Below are 18465 nucleotides of genomic sequence, written 5' to 3'. Positions count from 1 at the left end.
GAGATTTGATACGTGCCTAATGTATGGTCTTTTTAGCCTATTTCAGCACGTATTTCTATGCATTTCTCTACTATTTTTATAGTATTTTGCCCCGAATTGGCTACTTTGGTGTATTTTGTCCTTTTTATAGGAATGATCGCGGAAGTGGTGGAACCATGCTCCTTTTCGTCCTTTTTGCATGCATTTAGAGGAGACGGAGTTGTCCCAGAGTAGAGTACCGCACTTGGAAGCATCGTGGCATGCATCACGAGGCATTTGGGTGAAGACGTGAGCTGAATTGAAGATCCAAGTGGTCTATCGAGCTGTTTGGTGGTCGATCGAAGGGTTCCTAGGCTCTCTGAGGCTCGATCGAGAGGTTCCTTCCTCGATCGAGTAGGATGCACATGACCAAGTCCTCGATCGAGTTGATTGTTGCTCGATCGAGGGACTTCTGCTGAGACATTGGTCGATCGAGTAGTCTTGCCTACTCGATCGAGAGGTTTTCGACATATTGGGCTTTAATCAGTCCGTGTTTTATATTTCCGCATAAACCCTTAGGGGTTTTGGCTATTTAACCTATGTTTTACTAGGTTATTAGGGGGCATTCTTACTATTCCCTTTTTACTATCCTTTTTACTCTCTAAGTTTTACATTAGAAACCTACTGTTCCTTTCCCTACGTTACTTTTCTCCTACTACTGTTACTTGCATTTTGGGATTATTTCACTCGGAATCGGTTGTTCTTTACGCCGGAATCGCTTAGATTGTAATCTCCTTTCTTCTCTTAATAATAATTAACCTTTTGTTGCTTTGTTTTCTTGTTATTGTTATCATTCTTTCTGCCCTAATTTACATTATTGAATTTTATTATTATCTCGTCATGTCTTCTGCTGGAATCTTGTTTGCTGTTAGATTAATTACGAATATGAGTAGCTAAACCCCTTCATGTTGGGATTAGGGGATCTGCGGTAGAATAATGACGACGTAGTGAATGAATTAGGCGAATTGACATAAGAGACTCTGTCACTATAGCAATATAACTGTAATTCTCGACCTAGTTGAGTGCACGCTTCTATGTCACCCATTAATCTGGCTACAATTATTCCTGGATCGAAAGATTGGACTAAATAGGCCTGCTATAAACAGTAGACTACCCTAATGAGGACGAAAGTTAAGTTAGTGGTATTTTAGGGTGGGAAGTGGACCGAAAGGACCTTCTAATATCCGTCTCGCATTAGTTAAATGCCCGAGTCATTTACTTTGCTAAGTTGTTGTACTACCGTAGTGAACCGAGTTCCCGACATGTCCCCCTCTTATTGATAGTTTTAAATCATTTTCCTGCTTATCTGCTCTTCTCTTTATTTCTCTTCCTTCAACTCCGTAGTTAGAACCAAAAATTCAATCAACCCCAATTGTTACCATAGGATTAGAAATAGATAGCTGTAGTTGCATTACCTCCCTGTGGATTCGATACTCGACTGCCTCTACTACATTTTTAGTTGAGACCGTTAGGTTTATTTTTGACAGGTACGCGACAGACGTGTCATTCATCTAAGCTTCCTTCTGTTAATGTTGTTCCTTTGTCAACTACTGTAATTGCGACAAACCCTAGTTCATCTTCGGGTGATCCTACGACTGTTGTTCCATCTACGATAGTTGACAATTCAGTGAGTCTAAGTCCAATAGTGGTTACTTCTGTGATTCCGTCTGCTTCTTTGAAGTCTGGTTCAGTTGTTCCTGATGTAGGGGGTAAAAATTTTGCAAAAACTTGGTCTCATGTGGTTAAAGCTCCTCAGAATTTGGGTATGAGCTTACATTTCTGTCAAAATAGTGCTGTTGCTTCAGAAATTGAGATTGATGAAACTGATTTTGTGGAAGAGCTTAAGATTTGGGAATTCACTTTAATGGGTCACATAATTGGGGCAAAACCTACTCTAAAAGTTGTCCAGGATTTTGTCTCGAAACATTGGGCAAAAATTGCTAATCCTGTAGTTCAATATTACAAAAAAGGGTGGTTTTCTTTCAGATTCTCTTCTTTGGAGGATATGAACAAAGTTCTGAGGCTAGGACCTTGGATGATAGGTGGGAATTCTCTGATTCTTAAATAATGGACTCCTAATTTTTCTGGTGATATGGAAAGGGTTGCAAAAGTCCCTGTTTGGATCCTTTTTCCGGGTTTGGATCCTTACTTGTGGTCTGAAATTGTTCTTAGTAAGATTGCTAGTAAGATAGGAAAGCCTCTTTTTGCGGACCCTGCAACTACTAATAAGGAAAAGCTTTCGTTTGCTCGTGTTCTGGTGGAAATTGATGTCTCCAGTGAGTTTGTCGACACTGTTGTCATTAATACTCCTTTTTTGGGACAAATTTCCCAGAAGGTAGTGTATGAGTGGGTTCCTTTTTACTGTACTGGTTGTGGCAAAATGGGGCATAAAATTGCTACTTGTAAGTGGAATAAACCTTCTGAGACTGCTTCTCAAAGCACAAAGCCTGTGCTGGCTACTGTTCCACCTGAGACTGATCCCATTGTGGTTGAGGAGCAGCTGAATGAGGTTACACAATCTTATGATGCTGACCCTTTCCTTGATGGTGCTTTTACTGAAGTTCCTGGAGAAGATTTGCAGGAAACTGCAGAAATTTCTTCTTTTCTGAATGGTTCAGTTCCTCTTGCTAATAAGTATTAGGTTTTGGAACCAGGAGAGATACTAGAGGCTGTTGATATTATTTCTGAGACTGATTTGGTACTAGGTGCTACTTCTGAAGGGGTCAAAATTGGTATGGCATCCATTCTGGAGAATGTAGACTCAGGATGCTCTTTGCTAGGTCAGAGATCTCCAGTGGGAATGCCTTCCTCTTCTGATCCTTCTTCTGAGTTGCACTCAGGATGTGCTGTGTTGGATGGTAAGATTGTTGTCCCTCCTGATAAATCACAATGAAGATAGCTTCCTGGAATATAAGAGGGTTCAACTGTCCTTTAAAACATAGTGAAGTTAAAGATTACTTAGTGGTTAATAAGCTTGATATTATGGCTCTCTTAGAAACCAGGGTTAAGGAGCATAAAGCTTCTAAAATCATTAAAAAGAAGTTTAGTAATTGGCATGTGGTTTGCAATTATTCTCACCATTATAATGGGAGAATTTGGGTTTTTTTAACCCTAGTACTGTTACTATGCTTCGTAATACTGTTGCTGATCAGATTATTCACTTTAAGGTGAACCATCATGAGTCTTGCTCTACTTTCCATTTGAGCATTGTCTATGGGTGTAATGATCCTCTGGATAGGCATAGACTATGGACTAGTCTTGTTGCTGGTTCCACTGCAGAACCTTGGTTGGTACTTGGTGATTTTAATGTGGTGAGAACTCCTTCTGAGAAGTTAAGTAACACTCCTCCTGTGCTTCAGGATATGCTTGACTTCAATGATTGTCTTGCTTCCTGTAATCTTGATGATCTCACTTGCATTAGGGTTGATATGACATGGACTAATAAGCAGGATTCTGGGACTAGGGTTTGGTCTAAGCTGGACAGGGTCCTAGCAAATCCTGGCTTCATTTCTTCCTTCCCCAATGCTTTTGGTCATTTCCAGGAGTCTGGTATATCTGACCACTCTCTTGTTTTAGTCCATGTTTCTTATGAAAAAAAGGTTGCTAAGAGGTTTAGTTTTCTCAATAGTTGGGCTGGGCATCCTGATTATTTACAAACTGTAAAGGCAGCTTGGGAAACTCCTTTGCAGGGCAGTCCTATGTACTGCTTCTTTCAGAAGTTAAAAAGTGTCAAGCATGCTCTTATCCACTTTCATAAGCAGCATTTAAGTAATATATCTCAAAGAGTTCAGTCTGCTAAAGATGCTTTGGTGGAGTGTCAACACTCTCTTGTTTCAAATCCTTACTCTGATAGTCTTATTCAGGAGGAAAGGCTCTTAATTGCTGAGTATACCAAGCTAAAAGAACATGAGCTCTCAATCCTTTCTCAAAGAGCAAAAATTAGGGATATCCAGGACCCTGATTGTAGTTCTAAATATTTTTTTGCTAAGATTTCTGAGAGAACTCATCAGCAGGTTATTGGTGGCATTCATGATCACCATGGCAAGCTTCATATGGGTTTTTCTTCTGTTAGTGCTGCTTTTAATCAGTATTACCAGGACCTGCTGGGGCACAGCTCTACTACCATCCCCTTAGATACTGATTTTATCTCTTCTGGAGCTGTGATTAATTCTTCAGATAGTCACTCCTTGGTTAGGGAGATCTCTCCTGCTGAAATAAGAGATGCTCTCTTTAGTATGGACTCTAATAGTAGTCCTGGAATTGATGGTTTCTCAGCTGGGTTCTTTAAATCTGCCTGGAACATTATTGCCAAGGATTTTTGCAAAGTCATGAACCAGTTTTTTCTTCCGGCAGGATGTCTAAACAGGCTAACTCAACTGTTATTTCTCTTATCCCTAAGAAGGCCATACCTAATGCTGTCACTGATTATAGGCCTATATCTTGCTGCACTGTTTTCTATAAGACAGTGAGTAAGATTCTTGCTAACAGGCTTCAAAGTATTCTTCCTTCCATTGTTGGTGCTGAACAAGCAGCCTTTATTAAAGGAAGAAGCATTTTTGAGAACATTATGCTATCTCAAACTTTGGTCAAAGGTTACAATAGGGCTCATATTTCCCCTCGCTGCATGATCAAGGTGGACATTAGGAAGGCCTTTGATTCCCTTCAATGGTCTTTTATTGCTAATATGCTTTCTGGATTGGGTTTCCCTCAGCAATTCATAGACTGGGTGCTTGGTTGCATTCAAACTCCTTGGTACTCTCTCAAAATCAATGGAGAGCTCTCTGGATTTTTTCAAGGGAAAAGTGGCATTAGTGTAACACCCCCATACTCCGAGTGCCTTACCAGGACCACTCAGGTATGAAGACATCACCATCTCGGTTGCCCGAGGCATGATAATCAAATAGACAAAACAGAAACAACATTTATTATAAGTAATTTAATGAATAAGTACAATCCTCGAAACCAAACTGAAAGTACAATACATTATTCCAAACTATCTGTCCTCAACTGAAATGTAAATAAATACTAAACTACAGCGGAAGACTCTATCGTCATGTCGTGGCCATCCCAGCTATCCCAGTATCATCTCTATACCTGTTCAATATCTGCTCACCATCCCCGAATGGATCACCGCAGTTTTACAAAACAACACCGGTCGGTCACTAATCACACAATCAATATAGATAACAACAATAAGACAAACAGACAAAATTAACCGAATCACACACACACACACACACACCGCCAACTCCCATCATCTCAATACCGATCGTCCACACTGGACCGCCATGGGGGACCGCAGCCGTTCCCACCTAAGCCCCGCTCATCGTACGAGCGATAACCCTGTCCATTAATGTGCACATCCCCTTTCTTGGCGGGTTCCACGAAGGGCGAAACTAGGGCGTGAGATCACTCCCGCAAGTGACCCCACTCAGCCGAGAACGCATCTCGAGAGCCATAGAAACCAATCACAATCACAATCACAATCACAATCACAATCACAATCATCATATCAAACCACTAATTACAGCACATCACCAATATCCCATTATGGGACTAATACCGAGTAGAAATCCTACCGGAAAGCACAACACGCAGACGGTATCTACAGCTGTCTCAAAACGCCTCTTCTACGAATTCTCCTCCTAACATATAACACATAAAGACTACCAATTACTTACTATTCATAAAACCCCCAAATCCTAAATTAGGGTTTAACCAAACCTAGCAAAACATTATATAAATTATATTAGAAGCTTACCCTCGACGCAAGGAATCCAACGACACGAACTACGACACGAACCGACCGTCCTGAACTCCGGAATTGTTAAGGATGCGATTAGGAAGATGACTCGATCGCTTTCTCTCTTAAACAGGTTTTAGGTTTTGGTAAAAGTGAATTAAAACAACGACGATTATGTTTAAATACCCTAATCGCATAATTAACAAAACCCGCGAAAAACTCCCCGTAAACCGGACACTCGATCGAGTACCCCCCTACTCGATCGAGTGCCCCAGCTACTCGATCGAGTGCCCAACAGTCGAAACTATTTTATTTCGCAACTTGCCCATACTTGACAGAGTAAGGGCTACTCGATAGAGTACCCCAAGACATATAAATACGGAGTATTACAGTCTTCCCTCCTTAAAAGGAACTTCGTCCCCGAAGTTCAAACCACTACTAAAACAAAGGTACTCCAAAACATTCCCGACTCAACAACCAAAACAAAACTCAATCTAAAGCACGCTACTTACCCAACTCATCCCGACAACCTACCGACACAACATATAAAAAGGTGTATAAAACTCTTAGAAACTGCTCGTGATCATCTCCTACCCCCCTAAAAGAAACAAGGTTACGTCCCCGTAACCATACATACCTGATCAAAAAGGAAAGGGTAACGCTCTTTCATGATATCCTCTGCCTCCCATGTAGCTTCCTCAGACTCGTGGTTAGACCAAAGGATCTTAAGCGAACCGTCTCACCACCCCTAGTCTTTCTAACCTTTCGGTCTAGGATCCGCTTAGGTACCTCCGGATATGATAAAGACTCATCCAAATCTAAGCTCTCTCGCCTCCAACACATGTGACGGGTCACTCACATACTTCGCACTGCGATACATGAAACACGTTATGCACTCTCTCCAATGCAGCCGGTAAAGCCAAACGATAAGCCACTTCCCCAACTCGCTCTAAGATCTCATAAGGCCCTATAAACTTCTGACTTAGCTTGCCTTTCTTCCCAAACCTCATAACCCCACGCATAGGAGACACCTTCAGAAGAACCTTGTCCCCAACCCGAAACTCTATGTCCCGACGATGTAGATCTCGCATAACTCTTCCGTCGATCCCGGGCTGCTCTCATACGTTCTCTCGATCATCTTAACTGCTCCACCATCTCATGTACCATCTCTGGTCCTAAAACCACTTTGCCTCAAAGACTATCGTCCCAACAGATCGGACTCCTACATCTCCTCCCATACAAAGCCTCAAACGGTGCCATACCAATACGAGTGTGATAGCTGTTGTTGTAAGAAAACTCTATCAAGTCCAACCTCCGCTCCCAGCTACCACCAAAATCCATCACACAAGCTCGCAACATATCCTCAAGAGTCTTGATTGTTCTCTCATCTGCCCTGTCACGGGATGAAATGTCTTGTACTCATCTTCAAAGGCTGTTCCCAACGATTCCTGCAACTCCTTCCAAAACCTTGATATAAACCTCGCATCTGTGCGGACACTATGTCCTTAGGGACTCCATGTAACTTAAGCACGTTCTTTCGATAGGCCATAGCCAGTTGTGCCTTAGTCCATGTATCTTTCATTGAACAAAGTGAGCCGACTTGGTCGACGATCCACTATCACCCAAATCATGTTGTTACCTTGTTGACTCTTCGGCAAACCCACAATGAAATCCATGGAAATGGACTCCCACTTCCACTCGTGCACCTCCAAAGACCGAACCTTACCTTGTGGTCTTCTCTGCTTCCCCTTTAACTCTCTCGGCATGTCAAACAACGGACACAAACTCAAATTGTCTCTTTCTTCATCCCATGCCACCAAAACGTTTTCTTCAAATCTTTGTAAAGCTTGTCTCCACCCGGATGCACCGAATATGGTGTGCAATGTGCTTCATCATGATTGTCTTTTTCAACTCCTCATCATTAGGAACACACCACCTACCATCAAACCTCAAGCTACCGTCTCGTATGAATGGAAAACCGGGACACCGTCCCTTTCTCTACTCCAGCTCTCCACTCCACTATCTTAGGATCCAAAGCCCGCTTATCCCGAATATCATCATAAAACTCCATGTGTACTTGTCATATCACCCATAGCATCCCCTTTCTCGCATCATATGAATCCCAAAGCTCGCTACCTCATCCTCACCTCATCAAAGATAGAGCTGTACACAAGGAATGTACACTCTTTCTACTCAAAGCATCAACAACAACATTGGCCTTCCCTTCATGGTAGATGATTTCCATGTCATAATCACCAATCAACTCCATCCACCTCCTCTGTCTCATGTTCAACTCCTTCTGCGTGAAGATGTACTTGAGACTCTTGTGATCATAAAATACCTTAAAGATTGCTCCATAAAGGTAGTGCCTCCAAATCTTGAGAGCAAACACCACCGCACCCAACTCCGGATCATGAGTAGGGTAGTTCTCCTCATAAGGCTTCAATCGCCTAGAAGCATAGGCAATCACTTTACCATTCTGCATCAACACACATCCCAACCCATTCTTCGAGGCATCCGATAGACCTCGAAATTCTCGCTCCCTTCAGTAATGCCAAGACAGAGCCGTGGTCAAACGCTCCTTTAAGGTTTGGAACGCCGTCTCACAACTCTCATCCCAACGAAACCTGTTTTCTTTCCTCATCAACGCCGTCATCGGTCTAGCTATCTTGGAGAAATCCTTCACGAACCGCCCGTAGTATCCAAATAAACCCAAGAAACTCCTCACCTCAAAGAACATTCTTTGGTGCTTCCCACTTTGTCACCGCCTCAATCTTCGCCGGATCCACAGCCTACCCCATCTTTAGAGATTACATGCCCCGTAAAGGCAATTTTCTCCAACCGAACTCACACTTGGACAGCTTAGCATACAACTCATGATCCCTCAAAGTCTGCAACACGATCCTCCGATGCTCCTCATGCTCCTCCTTAGTCTTAGAGTAGACCAAGATGTCATCGATAAACACTACTACAAACTGATCCAAGAACTGTCTGAAGATCCTATTCATCAAATCCATAAACACAGCCGGCGCATTAGACAACCCAAATGGCATCACCACATACTCATAATGGCCATACCTTGACGTGAAAGCAGTTTCTTGGTATGTCCACATCTCTAATCTTCACCTGATGGTACCCCGACCTCAAATCAATCTTAGAAAAGACCGTTGCACCACTCAACTGATCAAACAAGTCATCTATCCTTGGCAAAGGATACTTGTTCTTTATCGTCACACGGTTCACTCTCGGTAATCTATGCACACCTCAAACTCCCATCTTTCTTCTTCACGAACAGTAATCGGTGCTCCCCAAGGCGATACACTTGGTCTAATGTATCCCTTCTCTATCAAATCATCCAACTGTCTCCTAAGTTCCTCCATCTCCTTAGGACCCATACGGTACGGTGCCTTAGAGATTGGCCCTTCCGGCTTCAACTCAACGGTGAAATCTATCTCCTCTTCGGTGGCAACCCCGAATCTCCTCTCGGAAAGACATCTGCAAACTCTCCCACCACTGGTATCTCATCAATCACGGGCTCTCTATCCGGTCATCTCTCACATGGCACAAAATCGAGGACATCCCTTCCTCGTATACGACTTCAAAGTGACAAACAATCAACTTAACTTTGGGTTTGACTAGAAACCCACGGTAAGACACACTTACACCCTTAGGACCTCTTAGGGACACTTTCTTTTGATGACAGTCTATCTTAGCCTTATACTTTCCTAACCAATCCATCCCAACTATCATCTCAAAACCATTAAAAGGAAACTCTAGCAAGTCTACAGGGAAATCGACTTGCCCAACTATCAAAGATACATCTCTAAACAATCTCCCACACGATATAGACTCACCTGAAGGTATGAAAACTTGTTCCCTAACAGACTCATATACTCTCAAACCCAACTGTTTTACATGACTCGAAGACACAAACGACCGAGAAGCCCCCGAATCAAACAAAACAAACGTAGGAATACCATTAACAAGGAATGTACCGGTGATAACGTGCGCATCCTCCTCACCGCCTTCTTGTCCATCATGAACAACTTGCCACGGTCTTCCGCCCACCTCCCTGGACAAGATTAGGCGATGCGGTCGGCTTATCACCCGACCCTTGATTGTTGTTGTTGTTCATCGGTGTCTTCTGATAAGAATTACCGCCGTTGCGGTTGCCTCCACTCTGGTAGCTCGACCTCCCGGTTTGGCCATGATCCACCTGGTCATTGCTCGCAAAGCTCTCGTGCAGTCTCCGAAAAGATCCCGTGCGCTCGTGCACTCATGTCTCTTGTGGCCTATGCCACCACAACCAAAGCAGTCACTCCCACTGTTGCTCACACTCCCACGACCTCGCCCAAAGGAAGTTCCAAAGACTAAACCCGGACCCAGAAGAAAATCCTTTAGATTGATTGTGGTTGCCTTTCTTGAAATTAGATTGGCCACCACCCTCGCTCTCGGACTTCCTCTTCTCTCCACCCGACCTCTCCCGAGCCATCTCCACTAGTCTCTCACTCTCCCCCCTCTCATATGCTTCCTTCACATCGCAAGGACTCCCACGGGTAACTTATCCATAATCTTCGTGGTTAGCCCTCTCTCAAACCTCAAAGCCGATTCTCCTCACTTAAACCCATATCCTCGGATATCTAGATTTCTCATTGAACTCGCCCGTAGTACTCAAACCACGTACATCTCAAATTCATCTTAAACTTGTCGAACTCCTCTCTCAACTTACTTCTCACATGTTCGTACGAACTCCTTCCTCACAAATTTCCTACGAAACTCCTCCCAAGGTATAGCAGGTAACCCTTGGTTGGTATATATCTCCTTGGCACTCACTTTCACCGAATCCCACCATTTGCCACCGCCTCCCTCGGATAGAATGCAGCTGATCCACTCTCATCTCATCGACAAATGAACTAAATCTAGTATGTTCTCCATCTCCTCACCAACTATCAAGATGGTTAGGCTCCTCAACTCCCTTGTACTCCTTCGGGTTAAACCTCGCAATATAGAGACTGACTTTAGCATGGTCAACCTCCTTCTCCTTACTCTTATCCTTGTCCTCATTCACTCTCTTCGTGGTCTCGAAGAGCGTCCCGATGTTCCAACATCTTAACGATGTCATCCGTAGTCATAAGCTCCGCTCTCGCGTACAAAGCATTTCTCTTGGGCGGCATCTTGAAGCTATATAAGAAAGGGATAAACATAAACACGCGTACTAAACCTCAAAACACGAAAACGCGCTGCCAAGAACCTACTCGATCGAGTATCCAAACCCACTCGATCGAGTAACGGGCTACTCGATCGAGTGCCCCACGTACTCGATCGAGTACCCAAACTCCAGACCCAAACAGACCTTCTGATCTCTAACCCACTCGATCGAGTATCTAGGCTACTCGATCGAGTGACCCCCTACTCGATCGAGTACCCCTAGTTACTCGATCGAGTGCCCCAAAACTCGATTCTGACTCAAAATCGCTAAAACCTACCCGATCGAGTCAACCTCACTCGATCAAGTACCCCCAATACGTAAGAGCTACCCGCATATTACGTCGTATACTAACATGCTAACTTTATAAATCACATTATATCATAACAATCATGCTATTAATTGCCACGTTGTAAAACATTCCATCATGCTATCATTTCATCAACAATGTATATATATATAACATTACTTTTCTTTCATCTCATCAACTTCCAATTCGAACATCCAACCATCAACACATTCCATCACATTGTTACGCAAGTTACTAAGCACACACATGACTCAACACATATTTCCCCCATGTGACCGGTTCAAAGTTGTAGGGCGACCCCCGCGACTTTAGGACGTCTCCCAAGCCTTTGCACTAGCTCCTACAACTTTTACCTCGGGTTCATTTTAATTGACTCCCTATGTTCATTAAGTTCATTGGTTACAGGTTTCAGGATCGTCGCTCTGATACCATTTGTAACACTCCCATACTCCGAGTGCCTTACCAGGACCACTCAAGTATGAAGACATCACCATCTCGGTTGCCCGAGGCATGATAATCAAATAGACAAAACAGAAACAACATTTATTATAAGTAATTTAATGAATAAGTACAATCCTCGAAACCAAACTGAAAGTACAATACATTATTCCAAACTATCTCGTCCTCAATCGAAATGTAAATAAATACTAAACTACAAATGAAGACTCTATCGTCATGTCGTGGCCATCCTGTATCCCAAAGATCATCTCTATACCTGTTCAATATCTGCTCACCATCCCCGAATGGATCACCGCAGGGTTTACAAAACAACACCGGGTCGACTAATCACACAATCAATATAGATAACAACAATAAGACAAACAGACAAATGAATCCGTCACACACACACACACACACACCGCCAACTCCCATCATCTCAATACCGACCGTCCACCGGACCACCACCGCCTGGGGGACCGCAGCCGTTCCCACCTAAGCCCCGCTCATCGTACGAGCGATAACCCTGTCCATTAATGTGCACATCCCCTTTCGTGGCGGGTTCCATGAAGGGCGAAACTAGGGCGTGAGATCACTCCCGCAAGTGACCCCACTCAGCCGAGAACGCATCTCGAGAGCCATAGAAACCAATCACAATCACAATCACAATCACAATCACAATCATCATATCAAACCACTAATTACAGCACATCACCAATATCCCATTATGGGACTAATACTGAGTAGGAAATCCTACCTGGAAAGCACAACACGCAAACGGTATCTACAGCTGTCTCAAAACGCCTCTTCTACGAATTCTCCTCCTAACATATAACACATAAAGACTACCAATTACTTACTATTCATAAAACCCCCAAATCCTAAATTAGGGTTTAACCAAACCTAGCAAAACATTATATAAATTATATTAGAAGCTTACCCTCGACGCAAGGAATCCAACGACACGAACTACGACACGAACTGACCGTCTGAACTCCGGGAATTGTTAAGGATGCGATTAGGAAGATGACTGACTGCTTTCTCTCTTAAACAGGTTTTAGGTTTTGGTAAAAGTGAATTAAAACAACGACGATTATGTTTAAATACCCTAATCGCATAATTAACAAAACCCGCGAAAAACTCCCCGTAAACCGGACACTCGATCGAGTACCCAAGGTACTCGATCGAGTACCCCCCTACTCGATCGAGTGCCCCAGCTACTCGATCGAGTGCCCAACAGGTCAGAAACTATTTTATTCCGCAACTTGCCCATACTCGACAGAGTAAGGGCTACTCGATAGAGTACCCCCAAGACATATAAATACGGAGTATTACAATTAGGCAGGGTGATCCCCTTTCCCCCTACTTGTTTGTGCTTAGTATGGAAGTTTTGTCAAGATATCTCAGGACTCTTTGTGATCAACCCCTTGTCTCTTATCATCCTAAGTGCTCTAGGCTTAAACTTAATCATTTGGTGTTTGCTGATGACTTGATGATCTTTGTTAGGGGAGATGTCCCCTCTGTTGCAGCTGTTAATAATACTCTGAGTCTCTTTGCTGAGCTTTCTGGGCTTCATGCAAACATTGAGAAAACCAACATGTATTTTGGAGGGGTGCATCCTGATGTTAAGGAGGCTATGCTTGCAGCCACTGGTTTCTCTGATGGTCAGTTCCTTTTCAGATACCTAGGAGTTCCCTTGTCCACTTCTAGAATTTCAGTGGCAATGTTTGATTCCCTAATTCTCAAGATTAAGCATTCTATCCAACATTGGTCCTCTAACTTCCTTACCTATGCTGGTAAGGTGCAGTTAATCAATTCTATCATTTTTGGCATGGAAACGTTTTGGTGTTCTTGTACTCTTTTACCTCAGGAGATTCTGCAAAGAATCAATAAGCTTTGTAAGGACTTTTTTTGGGGTATAATGCCTGATGGTAGAAGAATGATGTTTAAGAAATGGAAGGATATATGTTTGCCATGGGATGCAGGAGGTTTCAATATTAAAGATCTCTCCACTTGGAATGCTGCTCTGCAGTGTAGATGGATTTACCTGCTGGCTCATACTACTGAGGGGAGTTGGGTTTCCTGGCATCAGTCTTATATTTTGCAGCATCAATCTATCTGGTTTATTCAGTCCCAGGACAGTTTTTCCTCTAGTCTTAAAGGTATCTTGGCTGTACGGGACAGGCTAGTTGCTTTAGCAGGTAGCATTACTACTGCCTCTTCTCTGATTAAAAGCTGGTACTCTCATGGTAAATTCCATGTTACTGCAGCCTATAGCTATTTGAGAGGTGCTTTGTCTCAAATTGGTCCTTGGACCGCAAATGCCTCATCCTCGTCCGGTTCCTAGTCACAAGATTATCTGTTCTTTGGCACTCAACAGAAATTGGCAACAAAGTGGGACAACTGCAGAGTAGAGGGTTTTATGTGGTTAATCGATGTTCCCTCTGTGAAATTGCCCTTGAGGATCATGCTCACTTGTTCTTTAATTGTTCATTCTCTAAGGATGTCTGGCATCAGCTTCTTCAGTGGATGGGTATGCACCGTGCTGGTTCTTGTTTACTGACTGAACTTGAACACGCAAAAATTTGGGAGTACACACAGTTGGAGGATGGCCTGGTATTGTACTTCATTGGCAGCTGCTGTTTATCAAATCTGGAATGAGCGAAATACTCGTCTTTTTAGTGGAAGAAAAGCTACAGTTACTGAAATTGTTAGAAAGGTGAAATTTCTTGATTCTACTCGACTTCTAATGTGGACTAGTCATAAGCAATACTCGATTCTAGGTGCTAGTTTATGATCTTGTTGTCTAGTGGATAATCTTTGCAAAAATCTCTTGTAATTTCTTTCATATTTTGAATTAAATGATAAATTTTTTGCAAAAAAAAAAATATTAAAATATTATCAAAGGAATAATTTTAACAAGTTTCTAGTTAAATACTTGTTATTATTTTTGGGTTAAGTTCTTGGGTGCATCTTGAAGGAGATCTTCTCTTTGAAGATTTGTAAGGAGGATCATCCATTTGTTATAAGCTCAAGAACAAACTAGTAAGGTGATCTAGTTTGTGCCCATTTTACCATAAAATCAATGTAAGGAAATTGTTTTTCCTTAAACTTTCATTTTTATGCTTTTATATTTGCATGCATGTTACATAGATCACGTAAATGATAAATTATTTTTTATTAGAGAGTATAATATGGATGTATGATCTTTCAAGAGAAACAAGGGAAGGGATTTGGTTGGGATGGGGCTTGAAAAGGGACTCGGGAAGCCCCTGTCTTGACACGGCAAAACAGGGCACAGGTGCGGGTGTGGGTTGCGGGTTTTGGTGCGGGTTTTGGTGTGGGTTTGGGCTAGGATAGGTGTTGGTCTAGTGGTATAGGTGATGGGTGGATGGCTAGGCTAGTTGGGTTTGGAATGGTGGTGGTTTGGTTGTGGGTTGGGCTCGGCAAAAACAGGGGAAGAGGGGTGTTGTTGGTGTCGGGTTTGGGGAAGAAAAAAATAAGGGGAAGGGTGGTGGTATGGGGGTTCGAACCCAGGACCTTGGGGATGGGGGAACGTGCCAAAGCTACCTCGAAACTTGCGCTCAAATCCGTTCAAAATTGAGCTTAAAACCGTCTAAAAAAACCTCGTTTAAAACCGCTTAAAAATCTAATTTTTCAAATTAAATAAAGCGATAAAACGAAACCGTCACATATCTCATTTCAAATAAATTCAAAAATAAAACCTTTGAATAATAATTTAGTTTTCAAATAAATTATAAAAGTTTAAATTTTAAATAAACTCGAAAATATGAAAACCGATGAAATAAATTTCATTTATTTCGAAATAATTTAAATTTCATTTAAATTATAAAACCGTCAAATAACGCTTGTCCCGCATCACAAAACGAAATCCGCTAACGAGCGATGTAAGCAAACATGTGTCCTATCATCATCGGGTGTTTTTTCGGGATTTCTGTAAATTCCAATATCGACGGATACGGGTATCTACAGAGCCCCCACTTTGACTGAGGCTTGGACAAGACGAAAGTCAAAGTATACCCCAGGTCCCTCTCGACTTGAGGATTCCGCGAGTCGTTTAGATACCACTAGACTTGCGTATGTAAGCTCGCCAGCCATAAGCAGATATCATACCTGAAACTTTGCTGGGGATTTACTCTTGCTTCTGTTGCGTCAAATCATCATCATTGGTCGTCGACCCATAAGCTTTCATATATGGTGGGTTGAGCCTTATCCTTAGGCGCCTACCTATCCGCTGTGACGGAATTAAACTCGCATCATAGTTCGGCATACCTTGGCCTTGGCATTCTGCAATCTCGGCCCAAAACGGAGCTTTCCGAAAGGAGGTTGCCATCATACTTTGGAGATACCTCTCCCATGATATCGACTCTTCAAGTTGCATGTGTATTGGCCCACTTGAGCTACGATTCTTCATCATTACTGCCCAATACCTGAGCAACGTTGTTGTAATATCACTGGTTGCATTCTGCTGAGGAATATTTTCATCTTAGTAACCTGACACAGATTACTTTACTTGGTGGAGACTTCTCCGTTCATCATTATTGCGGTCTCTAGAGCCTGAAAGTGACAAAGCCCCCAGTTGCATTGGGTCTAAAGTTTCTAACTTTAGGGCGCCTAGCTGAGACGTACCTGCTTAAACTTGGATATATATCATAACAGAAATCACATAATGTTATCCCGAACTTTCGGAAATCATAGCTAAAACATGGATGGGCTCGAGGCCCGAACTAAAAAATTGAATTGGGTTTCTAAACCGGTTTGACATATGAAGATGGGCTTCGCCCTTTCATTTTGAAAATGGGCTTCGCCCTGGAATTTTGAAACTTCATTTTGAAAGTGGGCTTCTCCTGGAATCATTTCATTTTGAATATGGGCCTCACCTGGAGCTAAAGTTTCACTTTGAAATTGGGCTTCGCCCGGAATTAACATTTCATTTGGGGATGGACCTCGCCCAGAACTTAAAAATAAGCCTCGCCCGGAACATTTCATTTTGAATTTTCAAAATTTCATAGGAATAAACGATGGGTTGACATGTTTTGAGTTTATGACTCGGGGATTGACCCGTAAATAATATGGGCAAGACATAACCCGTAAAACATAAAAAACTCCGTTAGTGTGTACGGGTTTTATAATTCAAGCATGGACTCGCCGGGGATAAAAAATGTAGTTTGGCCATTATGGCCCACGAAACACAAATAAAGCCCGCGACAACGAACTTTCGTTCAACAAGCGATAAAGGGTGATAAGGAGGCCCGGAGGCCCACGCCCTAAGGCCTTCGGCCGTGTTACTTGGGCGGAAAGCAAGGGTTTCCTAAAACTTCTTGTTAAACATGAATTTTCTTCGAAAAACCATGTCATCTTGGGCCTCTGATTCCAAAGGATTTGAATCTCAAATACTTATTGATACGGGATTGAAACAACTAATCCCGCTAAGGCAGGTCTTGCCAGAAACTGTTTTTCTTGATGAGTGCTTAAAATTATGGGACCTTACCCATCATGTTTTTGCCTTTCCTGAAGGAGAGATTTATCCCTTTCCGGAAGAAATTGCCATTCTAGGAGGTTAGAAGATTGAGCTAACTCCTGTTATTCCTGACTTTCTGAAGGGATGGGCTAACAAGTATCGTGACTTCCTTGGTTTGTCACGTGATGAGACGCGTGCCTTTGTTGATGGGGAACGAGTAAACTTACTCGCCATTGCTCAGAAATTTGGTTGTGCTGTCGACCCATTGATTCCTATGGCATTTCGTCGCAGAGCTTTTGGACTGATTATGCTTCATCTCTATGCTTTTGAATGGCATATTGAGGTACAAACTTGTTACAATAAAGCGAAATTCATTCAAATTGTTGAACATATGGAGCAACATAGGAGCCCAGCTTGGCCGTGTGAGAGACTCGAGTTGGTTGATCCACCGAAGGTTCCGGATACATATGAGGTGAGAAGCTTTATTTCTCGTCACCGTCGGTTTGCTACTGGGAAGAAGGAGCCTTTCTGGCGACAGAGGCTTTCTGCCAATGCTGGGTTACATGTTAGATGGGCCTTACCTTGGCTCCGCCTTACTGTAGTTACTGGTTTGTCTGAAACTGATAGAACCAGACATCTCACTCTTCTGGGATTGGAGCGGTCCACCCATATCTAGTCGGACCGTGTTCTTCGACAGGTCGGTCGTCAGCAACGGATTCCCGTCACTAAGCCTGTTCGCGGCCAAGTTAATAAAGTGACTCTCGTGAGGTGCAATGCATGGTTAGAGTCTTGGACTCAGAGGACCATTTAGCATATTTCCGAGCCATTTGCTTCTACTTGGGTGTCACCCTCTTACTTGCGGTGGACTATTGAGCCTTCTTTCAAGGCCCGGAGGGAATTTACAAAGATGAAGCTAGTGACTACAAATACCACAAGGAAGGGGAGAAGAACCAAGAATTCTTTACTAGGACGACCCCGATTTCATCTAGGCCTGAAACAGAGACTGACTTGACTCCTAGGACTGATTCTTTGGTTTCAAATATGTGGTAGAGGTTAGGTCTAAGGAATGAAAGTGGGTTGACACTTGCAGAAAGACTTGGTCCTCGACCTAGCTTGAAAGACAGACTGGGCCCTCGGGAAGAATTGACGATTCTTCCGAAGAAAAGGGCCCGAGTGATGATGGGTGAGATTTCGTCTCATCGTGATGGGGCGTGTGGCCTGACTGAGGATAGAAAAGAGTAGTCTTTGACATTACTATCTACTATTAC

At 42.9% G+C, this 18465-nt stretch overlaps 1 protein-coding gene across 1 annotated transcript; it reads left to right on the top strand.

Moving 5' to 3' along the window:
• Positions 1 to 2110: 2110 nt before the first annotated feature.
• On the top strand, positions 2111 to 17873 carry LOC141617678 (uncharacterized). The gene is made up of 8 exons (XM_074434845.1): positions 2111 to 2630; positions 2673 to 2876; positions 3014 to 3078; positions 3171 to 4297; positions 4372 to 4770; positions 13222 to 14003; positions 14096 to 14331; positions 17340 to 17873. The coding sequence occupies exons 1-8, from the start codon at positions 2111 to 2113 to the stop codon at positions 17871 to 17873; spliced, it is 3867 nt and encodes a 1288-aa protein (XP_074290946.1).
• Positions 17874 to 18465: the final 592 nt, after the last annotated feature.

The sequence above is a fragment of the Silene latifolia genome, chromosome X (genome assembly GCF_048544455.1).
Source record: "Silene latifolia isolate original U9 population chromosome X, ASM4854445v1, whole genome shotgun sequence".
Taxonomy (NCBI): Eukaryota; Viridiplantae; Streptophyta; class Magnoliopsida; order Caryophyllales; family Caryophyllaceae; genus Silene; species Silene latifolia.
This window is presented reverse-complemented; position numbering and strand designations above follow the sequence as displayed.